Source organism: Hemibagrus wyckioides, linkage group LG19 (assembly GCF_019097595.1).
Source record: "Hemibagrus wyckioides isolate EC202008001 linkage group LG19, SWU_Hwy_1.0, whole genome shotgun sequence".
Taxonomy (NCBI): Eukaryota; Metazoa; Chordata; class Actinopteri; order Siluriformes; family Bagridae; genus Hemibagrus; species Hemibagrus wyckioides.
The window spans coordinates 16,272,501-16,293,479 of NC_080728.1; the positions used below are offsets into that span (position 1 = coordinate 16,272,501).

At 40.5% G+C, this 20,979-nt stretch overlaps 2 protein-coding genes across 4 annotated transcripts in view; both read right to left on the minus strand.

The window, feature by feature from the left end:
- tmtc1 (transmembrane O-mannosyltransferase targeting cadherins 1) overlaps window positions 1-2,244 on the minus strand; it is a 44,330-nt gene extending 42,086 nt beyond the window's left edge. Inside the window, exon 1 of one of the 2 annotated variants that reach the window (XM_058417105.1) lies at window positions 1,789-2,244. In XM_058417105.1, the coding sequence (XP_058273088.1) occupies window positions 1,789-2,084 (296 nt within the window). In that variant the 5' untranslated portion in view covers window positions 2,085-2,244. The remainder of the gene's footprint in view (window positions 1-1,788) is intronic. The other variant, XM_058417107.1, reaches the window with a different exon arrangement.
- Window positions 2,245-3,651: 1,407 nt separating this feature from the next.
- On the minus strand, window positions 3,652-20,904 carry ipo8 (importin 8). Of its 2 annotated transcripts, none has more exons than XM_058417262.1 (25): window positions 20,675-20,904; window positions 17,757-17,838; window positions 17,314-17,470; window positions 17,005-17,163; window positions 16,682-16,838; window positions 16,050-16,139; window positions 15,844-15,938; window positions 15,664-15,748; window positions 14,588-14,722; window positions 13,473-13,572; window positions 13,155-13,231; window positions 12,938-13,054; window positions 12,754-12,843; window positions 11,295-11,460; window positions 10,673-10,833; window positions 10,008-10,133; window positions 9,833-9,908; window positions 9,453-9,578; window positions 9,193-9,290; window positions 8,523-8,618; window positions 8,195-8,415; window positions 7,822-8,027; window positions 6,458-6,682; window positions 5,693-5,822; window positions 3,652-4,743 (listed from the first exon to the last, which is right to left on the minus strand). In XM_058417262.1, coding segments are annotated over exons 1-25 (3,147 nt in total). In that variant the 5' UTR covers window positions 20,846-20,904; the 3' UTR covers window positions 3,652-4,742. The 2 variants fall into 2 exon arrangements, with proteins under 2 accessions (XP_058273245.1, XP_058273246.1); XM_058417263.1 differs by having other exon boundaries at window positions 9,842-9,908; window positions 20,675-20,903.
- Between the last annotated feature and the right edge of the window lie 75 nt (window positions 20,905-20,979).

A 20,979-nucleotide genomic window follows, 5' to 3' on the forward strand; every position in this document is an offset into this window, starting at 1 on the left:
AAGAAAGAAAGAAAGAAAGAAAGAAAGAGAATAACACAGACAAAGACAGAGAGAGAGGATATAATACTAAATGAGAGCAGTATAAGAATGCATGTGTGTGTATGTGGGTATGAGTGTATACATACACACACACACACACATATATATAATGTATATGTATATATATATATATATATATATATATATATATATATATATATATATATATATATATATATATATATACACACACATATATATATGTAAGTGTGTGTGTGTGTGTGTGTATTCAGGACAGCACAGATCAGTATCAGATGTGTTGTACAGACAGCGTGTTTGCTGAGCTCCATCTCCACACACTGAACACAAGCTGCAACTAATCAATGCACAGACTCTCAGACTCAATGAAGAACAGCAACACACACAACACTGAGTACAAAACACACTGACGGATTCAATTAACTAGAGAAAACACACACAGAAATACACACAGTCTCAGACAGACATACAGACACGCAAATACAGTGACACACACACACAGCTAACACAAACACACGTAGGAGTGCTCTCTCTCACACATACACACACTCAAACACACACGTTACACAGAAACACTGACAGGATCAAATACACAGGTTACACACACACACACACACACACACACACACAGGTTACATAGAAACACTGACAGGATCAAATACACAGGTATACACACACACACACTAAAACAAATAGATTACACAGAAACACATACAGGATCAAATACACAGGTACAGATTATTTGTCAGTAGGCAGTGCTGGGGCTTGAACCCTGATCTTTTGAGCTACCACCACTTCTAACATTTTCGCCAAAATAGGGTGGTGCAGGAGCTCTCCTGACCTGAACTCAGTCTTATGGAGGATTTTGATATTTATCATATACATCTTTAAAAGCAGCTCACGAGCTACATCTTATAAAACGGTTTCGTACCCCGCCCCCCCCCCCCACAAGATCAATAATTAAAGATGTAATGCTGAACACTGGACTTTAATTATACAGTGATGTATTTCAGCAATAACAAAACACTCTCTATCCACACACACACGCGCGCGCGAGCACGCACGTGAAGTAATATAAACAGACCGAGGCGCCGAGCCAGAGCACAGGAGGAGGAGTCTGGGTACTTTTTCTACCTTATCTACCGTCGCCTCATGCAGCAAAATATATATAAATAAGTCATGCGGACAAAGAACAAAAATGATGTTACAAGACTTTTCTGAATGTCAACAAATTGAGAAATTGGTCAGTGGTGATCAGGAGGCATGTCTGATCTCCTCACTGCGTCACCCAACAGACCACAGCATAAACATGAGGATTACTAAAGACAGGAAAGAAATCCCTGAGTTGAGCATGAAGATGATAGAGACGAATATCGTTTAGAGAGAGAGAGAGAACAATAGGTGTTTATGTTGCATGATAAGTTATTAACGCTGTGGATGGGATAAAAAGACTTCCTAGAAATCGATATAATCATGCATATTCGCCTACAGTGCTTAATATTTGTATTTGAATAAGATTTATAAAATACATGTGTTGTGATTTTAAGGAAAGGGGCGTGTCTTTACTCTGCTTGCAAAAAAAGTTTGCTGGGAAAAAAGTGCACTGCCGCAGAAGTGTATTAATACAGAAAAAAAGTGCAAGAAGTTGTTTTTCTTGCGTTAAAGCCCCAAGTTATCAGCAACACGTCCTTTTCAGCAGATGTGCAAAGCTACACATCTGCTCTACAAGTTGCGCGTGAGAGCTCAGAGCGCGAACGAGGACGGACTCACTTGAAGGTGAGCACGCAGAGCGGACGGTAAGACTTGTGGCTCGTGTTGTCGACCATCCTTTTGCCCCAGAAGTCGTTGGTGAAGATGCTGCGCAGGTTGGAGCCGGGCCTGACGTCTGGATTGTTCACAATGGCCCATACATCGTCGTGCACGAACTCCCCCCATAGCGAGTTGGAGTAGCAGAGCGCGCACGCGGCGATCAGCGCGCTGTAGGCGAGCAGCACGGGGACGAAGCGCGGCCGCTTCTCAGCTCCTGACCCGCGGCTCCTGCTGTTGCTGTTGCTGCTCCCGGTCATGTCGCTCCTCTTCGCACACAGCGCCAGAGACGCTCACACCGTAAACATACAGCTAGTGCCATTTCCTTTCCGGGACTCACAGAGACGTAGAGGCGACAAGGATGCGTAAATCCACTGAGGAGAGGAGCGCTGTGTCGGCGCAGAAAAAGCCAGAATTATTCCGCCTCTCTGCGCATGCGCAGTGCTGACTGACTTCATGACTCACTTCGTACTGATTCGATTCTTCCGAACGGATCGGATTCGACTCCATGTGTTGATTCACTGATTCACCAGTCCTTTTTTTTTCCAACATTGGAAAGATTTTATAATGTATATAAAATGAGTGACATGAGGCGTATTTAAACACAAACAAACATTCTTGTTTCAACCATGTTTTCTGAGCAAACATGTGCTAAGGCCACGATAAAACACTGCTTTTTATCATTTTCTACATAAATAAGTAATAAAATGACTATGGAACCTTTAATATACTATTTTTGTAAATCCAGCACTGATGAATTCTAATTTCTGGGTCATTTCTTTAAACCATGTGCGTGTTTAATGCTCCAATCTGATTGGTCAGAAGATGTGACTTACTTCCATATAGAGGTACAGGTGGAAAGTAGTTCCGGCAGGAACATCTATATTAACGCGCCGGTTTTAACGCACTATTTTTTTCTGTTATAAAGGCTCATACACCTCAAGACTCGTGCTGAGTTTGCTCAGAATAATCTTAATAATAATAATAATAATCATAATAATAATAATAATAATAATAACAACAACAACAAACAAAGATAAAAAAAACCCTATATCAGTGATCATTAAAGCACGTGTTATTTTCATTATTAACAGAATGTATTTCATTACAGCAGCTATGAGAGGCAGGTCACAGATTTATATTAATGAGACAAATGAAGACCTTTACTTTTTTTTGCATTGTTGATTGTAAATAGGGGTCACATTCTTCTACATATCTATTTTATTCATCTCTTTTTTTATGGTTTTAATTTGCACTTGTTCTAATACATCTATCATTTCTATAATAACAACATACACTGGAATATGTATATGGATGTATATGGATATCTGGAATATTTATATGGATTAAAACATGTGCAATAGATAAAAGACTCTCCAATATCAGCACTTTGTAACAATCAGAGATCAAAAATAAGTTTTCTGACACAGAGGAGTCTTTAGGAATGGAGAACGTTGCACTTTCCGGTTCCTCAGTAACATGACAAGTGTGTTATTTTGCGTTATTAATTTTATTAGACTGAAAAATATGAGGCACTGATGAGGGAAGGATTGTTAGCAACCAAACAGACGTTATATTAAAAAGACGTAATTCTAAATGGATAAAAGTACAAGGTGTTTATTAATAAATTAAAATTTGTAATCTTGGTAAATACCCGTGGCATAAGAGGAAGTAAAAAACTTCAGCAGGTGTTGATACTGAACGTGAACCATATTTACAATTCATACTGAAATGATTTCTTGCTCAAAATCCCCACTTTTGCATCATGATTAAAAGAAAACATCAGGCTTCCTGCCCCCACCCCCACCCCACCCCCCTCCACCCCCACAGTGCTCAAACCCTTGACTCACCCACACTACTGCCCTGAAGTGCCAGCCATTAGGCTTACTTCTCCTTTTCTTGGAAGTACCGGCTCCAAATATTGACAATACGAGCCCCATAATTCACGGCTTCAATATAAAATGCTTCTAATGGTTCACTGGGGAAATTTAAGAAACTTCTCACCTGGTGTTTGTTCAGTTTGAAGATAATATAAAGTACACAGTGCATCTCAAACTTCAGCGTTCTTCTGGCAAGCTCATTTCACAAGGTGCCAACATCGAGAGGAGAAAGCTAACACCTTCTTTCTCCACCAGGAAGAACACTACCCCCCCCCCACTTCACACTGTTCAGCGATATTTAAAAACAGCCGCTGTGTATTGTCAGTGTGACAGATGTGATAATAACAGACGACAAAGTAAAGATTGCACAGTGCTTTCTGTTGCTAAGCAACCTGGTCCATGGTGTGCCTTTATAAGATCTTAGCGAGTGATTCACAATGACGACACGGAGGCGATGTAGTGTCAGACTCCGTTTTATGACTTAAGTTAATTCTCAAAACGTACTAATACAAAAAGAAAAAAACTAAAGTCGGACATACAAACATGTAACAAATATAAAGCACAGTCTTCCCAGTATGTATATGACGAGCTAGACACATATCTTCAAAACACTGACAGCACACACTTCCTGAACGTGTGTATGCGTGTGTGTGTGTGACTTCATACAGCCTTGTGAAACTAAGTAGATGCTCAGTGTGTCACAGCTGACCGAGGGGAAGTGACAAAGTCCAGCAAATTCCTTTCTCTCTCTCTCTCTCACACACACACACACACACACATTCTAGTGAGTCAGGCTGTGATCAGACAAGACCTCTCTCTCTTATTCTCCGTGGTCCTGCTGGGGTTCTGGATCTGTAGAGCCACTTTTAAAGCCCTGGCTGAAAGGACTCTCTGAGCTGCGCTCCAAATTGTTGCGCTGATTGTGTCCTTGGAAAGTCAGGATGCTGGTTCCGGAGTTTAAAACCATCCGTCGCAGATCCAAAACCCGCGATCACGTCTTCATCCAAACGCTCTGGTACCTCCCACACAGATCAGATCTCTGCAAGAGAGGAAAAAATAAAAACAGTGTGAACTTAAACAACATCGACCGGGAACGCTTATGTAACTGTGTCACGTGGCTAAAAATCACATAAGAGCCTTTCTTATATATATTTAAAAAAGGCTGTAGAAATGGTGAAAATGTATCAGTGCTACAACCAATCCTCAAACGGTGTGTGTTCAGTGTGTCGACAGGAAGATTCCACACAAACGTCTCATTTCCAAAACTGTGCATGTGTCCTGGACATCCAGGATGTCCCCAACCTAATACCCAGAATCCTCTGGGAAACCTAAGACTCCCCATGAGGTTCCCTGTGACCTTATATAGTATAAGCCATATAGAAAGTGGATGAATGAATCCTTCTTAACAGCTATGCGCTAATTAACTAAGCCTTTAGTCAAGTTTATGCTTTCCGGAAAGCCATATTTTCCTGTTACCTAGCAACAGTGCTCTACAGTGTTTAGCTACTCAAACAGTGAACACATCATGCGTTTTCTTTCTTGTGCGGAAAACACAAAAAAGTAGGATGTACGATGTCTGTTGCCTAGAAACAACAAGGATGTTGTGTTTTCTCTTTGAGCGTAGTGCGAGCTTCTTGGAAGGCAGTACCAAGAAACTGTATAAGAACTGTATATGAACTTTATTCTGTCGCTCCAACCTGAATATTTACTGGAAATAGGTAAGGATGAAAACGCTTGGGGTGTGCTTTCATAGGAAATTCATCAGCATGGTGTTCCCAATCTCAGCATGTGCCGAAGTGATTACAAATATGATTTAATAAACACGATGCAAACTTTTCCATTTAGAGTTACGTTTAACAAACAAGTCTCCTACTTATCGCATAAAATTAACAAAATTCCAATTTAGGTATGGTTATAGACTTTTGTGCATGTTAGCATGTTTGTAGTGCTCCTGTAGAGAGACAGTTTTAGAGACAGGAGGTGCTCACCACAGGCCTTTCCCCGCCGCGGTCCTCCTCTGCTGCGACAGACTGTAGATCTCCTGCAGCTGCTTCTTCTGTTCGTCGCTCAGAGACTGCGTTAGCATCTGATACCAGCCTGCGTCGGAGCTCTGCACTCCTGCAACGCCGCACAGTCACGAGGCCAAAATATAAATAGATGAATGAATAAATGAATGACCCTAGGATTACTTAGAGTGGATTGGCTTTACATGGGGATGTGGGGTGATGTGATTATTACTCTCTGGGGCTGCTGACCGTCTGAATCAGTCATGTGATTTCAAAGAATATCTGCTATCTAAAAAGATTTTTTTGCACATGCTCTGTTCTAACATCTCATGTAAATCTATACAGATGATGTCAGACAGGTCAGGAGTTCTTTACACAGGTAAAGCCCACATCCAGTGATGGTCATGTGACCTACTAATCATTGCAAGCAATTTGCCTAGTTATGAGTCCTAAAAGAAATGCTTATAATAAATTACTGGACAGTGGTGGCTCAGTGGTTAATGCACTGGGTTACTGACCAGACGGTCAAGCCCCTGTGTTGGGCTCCTGAGCAAAGCCTGTATCACGGCTGTCCCTGTGCACTAACCCCAAAACTTTCTAAAAAGCTTGGGACTTCACTGTGCACTGTGACACCATTTATTAAGTCTGTATTAGGAAGGGAATGTTAGGTCCTAAGAATACACATGAATTTGGTAAAATATAAACAATAGTATATAACAGAATAATGTACGATGGAGCGCTACGTACGGAGCAGAGCGGCGGAAAAGAACTGATACTCGTCTTCTCCGTTGTCGTAGTCCAGCGGCGTACTGTACTCCTCTAACGCTGTGCCCTCCAGACCATCCTCGTCCCAGTAATCTTCATCGTCGTCGTCGTCATCCTCGTCTTCGTTGCCGTTGCCGCTGGGTGCGCTGGATGGCTGCATGCTGGAGCTCTTCTCTCCTGCTTCGTCTTCATCGCTGGGAATCTCCTCTAAAAGAGAGAGGGGCTAAAGTTTTACACACGGAAACACAATGTTTTTTATTTCTTGATCTATATATCTGAGTGGACACTGTTGGGTGTCTACAGCCATCTTAAAAGGAAGCGGAAAGCGCTGATATTTTTTTGTTCGCCTTTCTGGATACAAGTCCTGATGTAATTGGCTCTCTGCACTTACATCAGTTTTTAATTTGAAATCTTGAACACAGGGCTGTGACGAGAGTTTTGAAGCTTTAGTCACTGAATTAAAATAAAAAGCTCAGAGCCTAACAATTTTAAACATTAATATCACCATTGTTTATTTAGACAAGAAAGAATGAAACACTTATTTAAACTGAATTATGTCTGACATCTTAATGGTTTATTTTATGCCACACTTTTTATTATCTAAAACCAGTCTGAACCAGATGTTAGCCACAGTTTCTTCTCATTTGCATCCAGAATTATACAACTTATTCCGATTAGGGACCACTAAGCTTGTCCCTTGAGCACGAAGACCCTTAAACTGCTCAGTTGTATAAATGAGATAGATGTAAGTCGCTCTGGATAAAAGCCTCAATGCCGTGAATGTAAAAGAGTTGTCCTTCCTTAAATTCATGCTGACCGTTAGATTACAGAGAAATAACTCCTGTCCCTGACCAATCAGAACCCTCCACATGCTGGAAGAACTAGACTGACACCAGCCTGACCCCACTTGTGTGCCAAGTTGTGTACATACGCTCATAATTCTGAATAAACGTTAAGATCTTGCCAGCTTGTCTCCGTGTTTCTTTTGGCAACTCTCCCTGGATCCAGATCGAGAGAGCGCATGCAGCGTTTTTTTTGTTTTTGCCTCTCTATATCCAAAATACTGGGACAATCTGATTATATGTAACTGTGAAAGTCTCGAACAGATCTTCTGCACAACAAGTCAATAAAACACAACTGCAGGATAATGTTCAGACAAGACGCTTCAACTGAATGCATTGAACGCTGCACAGCTCCAGCCTCAGAGGCTAAATCACATGACTAACCCCATCAGCTTTATAATACTACACAAGCAGAATGAGACCTGTAGGAGCAGAGATTATTATTCACACAGGAAAGCAGACAAAAGCATGGATTTAGATGACATTATTACATGACACACTTACCGTTCTCGTCCTCCTCTGTGCCCTGTGTTCTGGAGAACTGCTCAGGTTTATTGAGCACTCGCGAGGCATAGATGTGCTTGAGGCCCAGGAACAGGAGCAGGATAGACGGTATGATCTGACTGGCCACGCCTTCTAAAACCGCCGGCCGGCTGGACAAGTCCATCAGCAGACTCAAGCCGATGATGCACATCTTACGGTCGTGTATCCTGCACATCGAGACATCATTGTTTACACACAGATGCATAAACATATATATACATATTACATATACACAGATGATCTGAACAAAGGCCCCTGACCATCACACACACTGAGAAGTTGAAGAGCAGGTGATCATTAAAAAGTTTTAGTGTAGTGTAGACAGTGAGCATACCCTAGGAAGAACTCGGTGTCGTTCATCCACTGGTTGATGAACTGGGCGGTGATCGGCTCGGCGCTGTGGGCGAAGCGCATGTTCTCCAGAGTGTGCATCAGCAGTGAGGGATTGTAATACAGAGCAGCGATGGCCACCTGTAGGCACATGGTGCGCAGCTCTGTGGACTTTACACCACGGGTCAGCCGCTCCAACACCGCTTCCACAAACAGTGGGATACACTGAAAAGTGAGAAGAAAAGGGAAATGGCTAAAATAGGTGAAGAATAATGCTTATAGTAGGATTTGTTTTGTGCAGGGAACTTCGTAGTAGTAGTAGTAGTGCTGACCTGGTCAATGCCCCGACCTCGGCACTGTAAGATGATGACCTCCAGCAGCTTAGCGGCGTGGCACTCTGCATCCTCCCCTGCATCACTGGTTAATACCTGAACAAAAACACACATATGCAAACACACTGAAAGAAACTTTATATTTTAAAGCAGCAGTATGTGATCTTTAAAGTCGTCTATTCCCATGAGGTGAACTGCAATTAAAGTAAAAACATCGACACTTATATAATACCAAATATAAATCCTCCTTCTTGAACAAAATGGGGAAAAAAAGGGAAAAGGGGGAGGGGCTTATTTCAGGGCCAGAAAAGTACATAATATAAAAGTATCAATTCAAATCCATTGTTATATTGTGCCTGTTTTTCTAAGGAACTATTAAAATTTCACAAGGTCTGGGAAAAAAATCCTTAAAGCCTTTTCTCAGATTTCAGTTTTTGTTTCTATTTTTCTACTTTTTATATCATTTACTCATCATAAACTAAATTACATGAAATATGATCTGAATAAAAGCATAGGCCATTTGTAGACCTGCACAAGACCTTTGCTTAATTCTAGAAAACATTTTACAGTGCAAACAACACCTTCATCATCATCATCATCATCAACAACAACATTAATAATAGAAAAAAAAATACTGAAATGATGTATTTACTGTATCCAATCAGCTCACCTTTTTGCACATGGTGTAAATAACCTCCATGTGTTTGGGATTGGAGAGGAGTGTGTCTGTATCCACGGTCACATAATTGTGTAGGAGAGGCATCATATCTGCATGGATACAACGAATTCATCCCAGTCGTCATCACCATCATCACCATCATCATCACAGTCTCTCAGTGCTTAGCAACTAGTTAACATCATTAAGCTCATATATACTGATCTAAAGTAGTGATTAAGGAGGTTGTTTTTTTTCTTTAAGATGGACGAGACCTGTGAAGTAGTCGAAGCAGTCGTGCTGGAAGACGTCGTAAAGCACGCCTAGCAGCTGCCACATCTGAGGGGAGATGGTCTGGCAGGTGAGACCAAATGCCAGCGACAGAATCTCCTCATAGAACTCTATGACACACACACACACACATTGCAATAATATATAAGTTGCAGTAATATATGTAATGAATATGCTTGTTTATATTGAATAATTTAAATGTTTCTTACACATGCTACTTTTTTGGATTATCCTTAACATCTAATATTACCTACAATAGCCTGCAAAGAATTAAAAAATAGCATGTGCAAGGGCCCCATCATCTGGCCAAGTATATTACAGCATTATATTAGAGCTCACAACAAAAGCAACTCCACACACACACCTGCCATACCTATGATGGGCTTCTGGAGCACAAGGCCAATCACCTGCAGGCAGATCCCCTCCAGCTGCTGAGTGATCTGTAATGGAAAACAGCGAGAATCTGTGAAGTTATGCCGAAATATTCCCAGGTGTTCCTGGGACGTCAGTAGTAATTGGAAGTGTGCATTGCTTCTAACCTCCTTGTGGTCCTCCATGACAGTGAGGATGGTATCTATGGTGCTGAGGATTCCCAGTGCCATCACGGTCTTATCTTCACTCTCCTCATACTCCTCGCTCTGAAGAACCTTACTGAAGATCTCCGCCTGTAGAGAGCAGAGAGAACCTTAAATTCAGTGCTTTCACTCTAGTTAGCATTCACAGACAGTGCATGTTATTAATAAACAATTTGAAGGCAAAGGATGGTGGCAAAGCAAAGCCTTTGTATATTATTAATTATAATTGGTTCTCTGATTCCTGGTGATTACTGCAGCACAAATTTAATGCTGGCATTTAAATTCTGAAAGTCAAACATTAAACAAATAAACAAAAACAAAAAAAAACAAGTTTAAGAATTTCAAGAAGCTAAAAATCTCTTAAATGACTCTTAAATGAATATTAAATATATATTTTTGATGTCTAGAATCATTATAGCTGTTTTAATTATGTACTGTAGGAATAATCTTTATTAAAGTAATATAATAATTATTTAAATAATTTTGCAAAAATAATTAAAATAAATTGTGAACATTTACTAAATATTTTTGGCTAATTAACCACAGCATTTAATTAATTTTTACATTTCTTATCTCATTATTACATCTATCTATCGAGAGAGAGAGAGAGAGAGAGAGAGAATATGTACCAGGTTCTGGGTCATATCCACAGCGATCACTGCTACTTCCTGATTGTATTCGCAGATCATCTTCTGGATGACGCTCGTGAGATCATCATTCTCCGTTTCTTTAATGACATGCAGAAGCTCCTGCATCACGGGTCTGATGAAGGGCCTGATGTAGAGCTTAGCTACACACACACACACACACACACACAGTGAGAACATTAGCTAGTTAGTTCAGCAAATTAGGTCCTGCTATCAGCTCCAGAAATTCGTTCCAGCCTCACGTGCTTTGTCCTGAGATTTGAGAATGCTGACACTGGAGACTCCTTCCACAAATGGTAAATCTCCTTACAGAAAGCTACACCATATCAAGAATTACATGTGTTGCTTTGTTAAATAAAAGAAGTTTGTTATAAGCCTTAGATTATGTGGAGTGCCATCTAAGTCCATGTGAATGAGTTGTTGCTATAGCAACGATAGTATTAGAACAAGTGCTTTAAGACAAACCGTCAATCTTGAAACTGTCTTCACTCCTACATCGACGCGCCCTTATTGATTTTTAAAGAGTGAAATGAGACAATTCTTGCATAGAATCATTAAGCACATGCTGTGTGTGTGTGTGTGTGTGTGAGAGAGAGAGACTGACCTTGCTCCTGGTTGCTGACCAGAGTCTGCAGAGCGATGGCTGCCTCCACTTTGACAGGCATCTCCTGATCATTGATGAGGTCCTGCTTGACGAGTTCCACGGCGTTCCTCAGCACAAGCTCGTTGTGGAACTTCAGTGGACTGAAGCAGTGCAGAACCCAACAGGACTACAGGCAGAGCACAGCAGAACCACACACACATTAACACACACACAGTAACCAGGTTTCTCCCTGCATACAACAAATCAATGTCTGAATCCATACAGCCATCCAATTATCCAGACATCTTTTCATCCTATTATCCATCCACCCATCCCACTATCACTTTAATCTAATTATTCGTCCATCCATCCAATAATCCACCCACATATCTACCTATCTGATTATGTTTTACAAATCAGTCATGGCTTTAATCCAATTATCTGTTTATCCATCAAAAAATCCATCCATTCAGTCCTTTAATCCTATTATCCATCTATCCATCCAATAATCCAACTACCTATCCAATAATACTTTTAATCCAATTATCCATTCATCCATCCAATTATTCACCCACTTGTCTATCCATCCCTTTAATCCAATTATCCATCAATCTATCCAATGAATCCTCTGTTCATTTATCCATCCATTCAATTGTTCATCCATCCGTTATCCTAATTTCAAAAACTCTTATTCATTTAATTATCCATCCATCCTCCGATCTATCAAATTATCCATTAATTTGAGTATTCGTTCATTCAATTATACATCCAATTATCCATGCATACATCCGATTTTCCATTCATCCAGTCATCAATCTATCCATCCATCCAATTGTCCATGTATACATTCATCCTTCCATCCATACATTTCACTTATTCATTAAATTATTCATCCCTCCATTTATTCCTTCAGTTATCTATTCAACTGCCCATCCATCCAGTTATCCATCTAGCTTTTGTCCACCAATCCATCCATCCATGTGTAATTATCCACATATCCATCCATGCAACCAATTATCTATTAAATAATTCATCCCTCCATTTATTCCTTTAATTACCTATTCAATTGTCCATACATCCAATTATCCATCTAGCTATTGTCTATTTATACATTCACCTAGCTAATTATCCATCCATCCATCCTTTCATCCTTCCATCTATGCATCCACTTATCTATTAAATTATTCCTTCATCCGTTTATTCCTTTAATTATCTATTCAATTGTCCATCCATCCAATTATCAATCTAGCTATTGTCCATCCACCCATCCACCTGCCAAATTATCCACTTATCAATCCATCCATCCATCTATCCATTAAATTATTTATCCCTCCATTTATTTCTTTAATTATCTATTTAATTGTCCAACCATCCAATTATCCATCTAACTTTTGGCCATCCATCCATCCATCTGCCTGGCTAATTATCCATCCATCCATCCATCCATCCATCCATCCATCCATGAGATGTTGGCCCTCACCCTGGCACGCAGGTAGCCCAGGTTAGAGTTGAGTAGTGGAAACACATAGTTCTGTAACACAAGCTCCATCTGATCTCTGTACATTTGCTTCTAAAAAAGAAGAGCAAAAAAAAAAAAAAAAAACAGCTGTCACACCATTAAATAGGCAAATATGATTAAAAAAAAATCTTCAAACTGTACAAACCTTCAAAAGCGGATCAGCTAAAGCACCGATGACGTGCAGCGCCCCGTCTGTCCTGCGGGGGTCAGCACTGGGGTTCATCAAAATCTGATGGCAGAACTCCATCATCTTCGGAAGAACCTAAACCAGCATTGAGACAGAGATATTATAACCATAAACAATTCTGGCACACACATAGCTGAAATCTTAAAATATAAATGAATCTGAAAGCAGGAGCCACCTCCTTCCTCTTTCTGGAGGCTTTGCACAGCAGAGCCTGAGCCGCAGTGGCGGGGAACACGTGGTCATCGTACATATCTGCAGCAGCAAAGTAAAAGCAAGTCAGCTGATGTACACAGACAGCGCTCAACACAACAAGCTGTTCAAACAACTTCTAAAAACTCAAAACACTTGAGAAAACAGCTAGGGATCAATAGGAATATTGGAACGAAAGCAAAGACAGAGAGACAGATGGTGGGAGATAGAAATGAGACCGTGACAGAAGGACAGAGATGGCAGAAGAAGAAGAAAAAAACCTCAAGAGATCTAAAGTACTGACTGAATTTCATGCGGATGTACTCGTACGGATCTTCCTGCCACAGCTTCTCATCTTCATCCTTGTAACACATCAGAGGAAACACCACCTCCTGAGTAATAGTCTGCAGAAAGGAATGGTAAAGATGTTAAATTGAACTGATGGATCTCATTCAGCAAGATTACTTAAAGCTACATGAAGAATTCAAGATATACACTATGTTGCCAAAAGTTTTGGGACACCCCTTCAAATCATTAAATTCAGGTGTTGTTTTTCAGGGGTTGGGCTTGGCCTCTTAGTTCCAGTGAAAAGAACTCTTAACGCAGCATACCAAGATATTTTGGACAATTTCATGCTCCCAACAGTTTGGGGATGACCGCTTCCTGTTCCAGCATGACTGCACACCAGTGCACAAAGCAAGGTCCAAAAAGACATGGATGAGTGAGTTTGGTGTGGAGGAACTTGACTGGCCTGCACAGAGTCCTGACCTCAAACCTTTGGGATGAATTAGAGCAGAGACTGTAAGCCAGACCTTCTCGTCCAGCATCAGTGCCTGACCTCACAAATGCGCTTCTAAAGGAATGGTCAAAAATTCCCATAAACACACTCCTAAACCTTGTGGAAAGCCTTCCCAGAAGAGTTGAAGCTGTTATAGCTGTAAAGGGTGGGACAACTCCATATTACATTCATGTGCATGTAAAGGCAGACGTCCCAAAAGTTTTGGCAATAGTATATGTATAATATACAGTGGTGCTTGAAAGTTTTCAGACATTTTGATACAGCTGTATAAATATGACCTAAGAAAAGACCTATATACTTGTACCTATAGACCTACTATATTTGGTTATTTATTTATTGAGGAACATGACCCAATATTATATATCTGTGAGTGGCAAAAGTATGTGAACCTCTAGGATGAACAACTCATTTGAAGGTGTTTTTCCTGCTTCTAACACATCAACTTTGAGGACAAAATGCTCGCTTGCAGCCTAATATATCCCACCCACTAACAGGTGCCATGATGAGGAGATAATCAGTGTTATTCACTTCACCTCTCAGTGCTCATAATGTTATGCCTGATTGGTGTAGAGCAATTTTTCCATCTCTATTTTTTCCCCCCACTTGTCCCTGAGTCTGACCTGTATGTGTGGCTTCATCTGTTTCCACGTGATGGAGTGAGAGATGCCTCGTGTCAGGTAGTTTAGAGCTTGCTGTAATACACGTGGACTCACAAACTGCTTCTGCCTGTGCTGATCGATCACCTTTAACAAAACCTGCATCAACACACAACACACCATGACACACACACACACACATCATGATTACAGTATAAGTGGGCTGCATTAATATAATAGTGTCAAATTTGATAAAACCTTTATTATGTCTACACTAAACACCAATAAATCATAGAAAAATTGTAATTAAATAAAAAAAAAAAGATTAAAAAATAAATTAAAAAATAAAATGTTTTTAATAATAATAATAATAATAAAGATAAAAAACAAAACAAAATAAAAATACCCAACAATATTTCACAGAAATGTACCCGACACCTAACTGATCACAATATCACTAATATTATTTATATTATCCAGCCCTAATTTTTATACACTCACACTCGATTGTAAGTGCTTTGACGCATCATTTTTAATGTTAATTAATAGTTAGATACTAGTCAATTAGCACTACACACTTACATTATGCACTCTAGCATCTAGTGTATGAAGTGTCATACAGTGTCAAATGGAACACTAATGACAGGAAGTGCAAGTCATTTCTCAGTCGATGGTGAATGACGTCAAATGCTTTAGCAAAAAATGTGTCGTCGGCCATCTTGAAAAATTTTTCTCATCTGGCATCCACACCTGGTAGCCCCGCCCCTTTTACACTATTTAAGCAAAGTATCCAACACTCCACACTTTGTTTTCTCGGGTAAATGAGTGCATCATCCAGGTACTTGAAGTCCTTCTTCTTGTTGGAGTTTTCAGTAAAAACACACAACTCAGACTATTTATACCACAAACTGACAGAATAGTGCATAATTATGCATTTTGGTATGCATCTTCTGATTTGTGGAACCCGAAGCCACGCCCAGTCTTTCTCCTATTGGCCATTCCATTACTAGTTAAATGAATGTTTATCTTATGGCATCATGTGTCATGTCTTTTGATGGTGTTTGTTAGAATAACATTAAGTCTGGCTTTATAACATTTACCTGTTGAATTCCAGCAGAATATGTCTTTAGGAAAAAATCTGCAAACTCGTAGTACTCCTTCGTCACATTGCCCGGGCTCCCGTACCTACACACATCACAAACAAAAAAAAAATACACAACTGCAGACGGGATCTGAGACGTTATGGATGAGAACATGGTGCGTTTAGGTTGTGAGGTCACCTCTCAAACATCCTGGTGATAATATGCAGAGCCCATTTCTTACACTTCCACCACACTAACTCGGGCCGGTCGTCTTCGTCCACCTCCAGAGTCTCCTACGAATCAGAGGCAGAGCTGCAGTGAGGCTCTTCAGAGGTGGATGCAGTATTTCACCTTAGTGTCTAATGAGAATTATGCTGTTATACATAAATACACACAAAACTTACAGGAGGGACGTCCCGGTCCACCACAGCTCTCAGGATCTCCATCCACTGGGTCATGACTGTGTTACTGAGCAGCTGAAGAGGCAAGGAATACTACACATACACACACACACACACACACACAGACATTTAGTACTGGAAACACCACCAGACACAAAGCCATTGCAAAGTAACAATACTTTTAAAAATAAAATCTACTGTAAAAAGATGCTGGAAATAAGAATGAATGGAATATAAACACTGAAAAATAAATGAATTACAGAATAAAGAATAATAAACTTGAGGGTGTGCTCGTATAAGAAAGTAAACAACAACAAAGTTATCACTACATAAGTCAAAGCTTGTGAAGCAGTCTGTGTAATAAGTTATTTCCTTGATCACTTATAGCCTCTCTATTCCTCTCTGTTGAAGTTAATAAGCCCGAAAAATCAGCTTGTCAAGTTACAGAGAAAATGCAAAAAGCTCCATACTAAATTAAAAGAGCTGACACTGGAGACTCCTTCCATAAATTTAAACCTTACAGCCTTTCTAATGTTATAGAAAATAATAATAATAATCAACACATTCTGACCAATCAGATTCAAGAACTCCCCAGCACTGTGGAATAAAGTCAAGATGACATGCTGTTCGCTAACCTGCACGAGTGCATGGAATATCTTGAGGATCTGTTTCTGGATGAGGACGGAGAACACAGTGGCGTCAGGCAGCAGCTGAGTGATGAGCTGCTGGATCCGGGGCAGGAAGAGCTGCATAGCAGCCAGCAGGGGCACCCTCTCCTCCGCTTTCCTAAACCTGTGAACAGCAATGTCACGCTACTACAACCGCAAAACACACTGATACTGTGATCTACTGATGCAAATCTGCTCTTATCTGAATTTATCAAAACAAGAGCTTATCCTTCTGGTCACTAAGCTCGGCTGGTGGACAGGAATTTCGATAAATGATGTGAAGCACTCACTCGTAGCTTTTGACCAGTTGATAGAGCGCGAGCAGACTCCCGTACCAGCTCCCACTGTTCTGAGACTGCAGGTACAAGTTGATCTTATCGACGATGCCGGTCCAACGGCCGGGGAAATCGTGCTTTATTATAGCTCGCAAGCAGACTGTAAGCTGAGCTCTGTCCATCAAAACACACACACAAATAACATAACTGATTAGCCCCTTTATCACTAGTGTAAAAGCACAAGAACACACTCAAGTCAAAGGTCTGAGAGCTTGAATTAGAAGATCAGTATAGAAAGAGTGTGTGGATGAGTGAGTAACACACCGGATGGACTCTGGACACCGGATGATGGCCTCCACCATGTTCTCACGAATCTGGCCACGGTCATTCTCGTGGATGTTGAAGGGGAACACGACCTCGCCCAGAGAGGGCTCACGGTCCTGCCAGTATTGACTCACCATGTTCTTCAGGTAGATGGCAGCTGTGATGCACAAAAGGTCAGCTTCAATGCTTATACTATTAATCATCATCTTCATCTTTTTAATTTACCATTAGTAATACCAATAATTAAACATATTGCATGTATTAAATTCAATATATTGCATGTATTAGTATAATATAGAAACTATTAATAATAACAACGATATTTTAACGTGTAATAATGTTCAGTAATTTATAATAAAGTATGAATTTTTAATATGAAAAAACTTCCTCTGTTTATCTGAAACAAGCCAAAATTCCTACTCCAGCTGTGTCCGTGTCCTCACCTGCCTGCCGGACAGGAAACTCCACCTGCTCCGACACGATGATCTGCAGCAGCGTCGGAGCAAAGTTGATGATCTTGTAGGACTGGGAAGAAAAATACAGCGCAGATGTTAGATCAGCATTCTGAAAAGAACTCATCACAATGGCCTAAATATACACTGATCAGGCATAACATTATGACTACTGAGAGGTGACGTGAATAACACTGATGATCTCCTCATCATGGCACCTGTTAGTGGGTGGGATATATTAGGCAGCAAGTGAACATTTTGTCCTCAAAGTTGATGTGATAGAAGCAGCAAAAATGGGCAAGTGTAGGGATTTGAGCAAATTTGAAGAAGGGCCAAATTGTGATGGCTAGACCACTGGATCAGAGCATCTCCAAAACTGCAGCTCTTGTGGGGTGTTCCCGGTCTGCAGTGGTCAGTATCTATCAAAAGTGGTCCAAGGAAGGAACAGTGGTGAACCGGTGACAGGGTCATGGGCGGTCAAGGCTCATTGATACACGTGGGGAGTGAAGATCTGATTCAACAGACGAGCTACTGTTGCTCAAACTGCTGAAGAAGTTAATGCTGGTTCTGATAGAAAGGTGTCAGAATACACAGTGCAGGACGGGTCAGGGCTGTTTTGGCAGCAAAAGGGGGACCAACACAATTTTAGGCAGGTGGTCATAATATTATGCCTGATCGGTGTACAATAAACACATATTATTTAAACTCCTTCACATCACTAATGCAATAGCACCATGTTCTATTTAACCAGTAGGAAAAATCTAAACAGACTGTAATCCCTTATAATCTACAATTTAGGGGGGGGGAAATGACACTATTATTTCTAACATCAAAAAGATTCTGCTCTCTGTATGGGACTCGATCATATTTTCCCACAAAAAGACTATATTCATGCATCAGCTAAATCTTTAAGTTATTAAGCAGAAAAAAATATAATTAATCTCTGATCACATTAAACACAACAGAGGAGATATCCAGAACAAAAGTGCTCAACAGAGACATGAATTCTTTGACAAGTCCTTTTTAGACGTCATCTATAATTTCTTGTTTTGCACCTTATTTACTTATACATACTTTGATATGATGATGGAAAAACTGAGATTTGATGATGAGCACAAAAACTCTTTTCCCTTCCTAACAGAATGTTTACTTCGAATCATTGTATAGATAATTATTTTTCGGGACGCATAAAAAAAATACGACAGATTCTTACAGGAAATCCCAGAGATTCTTCTGTAATACTGATTACATTACTCCACCTCCACATATACGATTAATCCAGTCCGAACAGGGCTCGTGATGAAGCTACTGAACATCACTGTTACTCAGTCCTGTTTGTCTTTGCTCTTCTTCTTTACACAAGGATACTGTAAAGGTTTATTAGTTACACTATATTGGCAAAAGTTTTGGGACACCCCTCCAAATCATTGAATTCAGGTGTTGTTTTTCAGGGGTTGAGCTCGGCCCCTTAGTTCCAGTGAAAGGAACTCTTAATGCTTCAGCATAGCAAGACATTTTGGACAATTTCATGCTCCCAACTTTGTGGGAACAGTTTGGGGATGACCCCTTCCTGTTCCAACATGACTGCACACCAGTGCACAAAGCAAGGTCCATAAAGACATGGATGAGTGAGTGTGGTGTAGAGGAACTTGACTGGCCTGCACAGAGTCCTGACCTCAACCCCATAGAACACCTTTGGGATGAATTAGAGTGGAGATTTCAAGCCAGACCTTCTCGTCCAACATCAGTGACTGACCTCACAAACGCGCTCCTAAGGGAGTCTTGACCTCAACCCCATAGAACACCTTTGGGTCCCAAAACTGGGATGTCTGCCTTTACATGCACATGAATGTAATATGGAGTTGGCTCACCCTTTGCAGCTATAACAGCTTCAACATTTTTGGGAAGGCTTTCCACAAGGGTTAGGAGTGTGTTTATGGGAATTTTTTAACCATTCCTCTAGAAGCACATTTGTGAGGTCAGGCACTGCTTTGGGTCAGAAGTGCTGGTTCACAGTCTCCACTCTAATTCATCCCAAAGGTGTTCTATCAGGTTGAGGTCAGGACTCTGTGAAGTTCCTCCACACCAAACTCACTCATCCATGTCTTTATGGACCTTGCTTTATACACTGGTGTGCAGTCATGTTGGAACAGGAAGGGGTCATCCCCAAACTGTTCCCACAAAGTCGGGCGCATGAAATTGTCCAAAATGTCTTGGTTATGCTGAAGCATTAAGAGTTCCTTTCACTGGAACTAAGGGGCCAAGTCCAACCCCTGAATTCAATGATTTGTCAAAATTTTTGACAATATAGTGTATAATGTCACTCTCTGGTGTCAATCAGAAGACTTCATTTTGTCTGAAGATTTCCTCATCATGTCGTCTCAGGGAGTTTTCCCTCGCCGTTTGTTCCACATCCGAGTATTTATTTCTGTAAAGCTGCTTGGTAATAATTCAACTATTGTTCAAAGTGTTTACTCTGCAAATGAAATTCAGCTGAACCCAAGGCCTTACAGCCACATCACCTGGCTTTCTAACACACACTAGGTGAGACATGGCGATTTTCTGTTAATAAACTGGTTCACATTAGACAAAAGATGCTCTGAGTGTCATCTGCCATGTTATTTATTTCTCACTTGATGCACAAGTGATGCTAATGCTAGCGCGCTAAATGGTAAAGAATGGACTAATTAAACAGATATTAGACACAATGGATAACAACACAAGCATGAAGCACTGATGGAGAAAATGAAAGATGAAACTTTTATTATTCCCACTCCTTCTTATCTCAGACTATCTCTCTGTCAGAATGAACAGGGTGCTCTGTTTACATCAGTTAGAAAACAACAACAATCAGGCCACTCGTCATAACTGACTATAATAATAAAAAGTTATTTATAAAGCATACACACCTGGTTGAGTTCATTTTCAGCCGCTATTCTAAGGTTCGGGTCTATAGTTCCCTTTAAAGCCTGTATAATCCGATTGGGATCCATCGAGACCTGAAGTGCACAAGAACCGCAACTTTTTTTTGTTTTGACAAACGGGCTAGCTAAGTTAGCTAGCTTGCTAGCTGCACACATAGACGGCAATAGCCGTGATTCCAAAACGCACCCAATTACACTTCTAAGTGCACTACAAATGGTGTATAAGCCATTCTTTAGTACGCTACGTAGTGCACAGGTTTAGGGAGCAATGAGCCGTTTGGCAGCCTCCC

What these genes read in the sequence shown, in the direction of transcription:
- ipo8 (XM_058417262.1), bottom strand. Translation starts at nt 20,845, where the DNA reads ATGTGTGCAGCTAGCAAGCTAGCTAACTTAGCTAGCCCGTTTGTCAAA. An exon ending in CTGAAAATGAACTCAACCAG is followed by an intron (nt 17,839 to 20,674) that starts GTGTGTATGCTT and finishes TTTTCTTCCCAG; the next exon opens with TCCTACAAGATCATCAACTT. An exon ending in TCATGGAGGACCACAAGGAG is followed by an intron (nt 9,909 to 10,007) that starts GTTAGAAGCAAT and finishes TTTCCATTACAG; the next exon opens with ATCACTCAGCAGCTGGAGGG.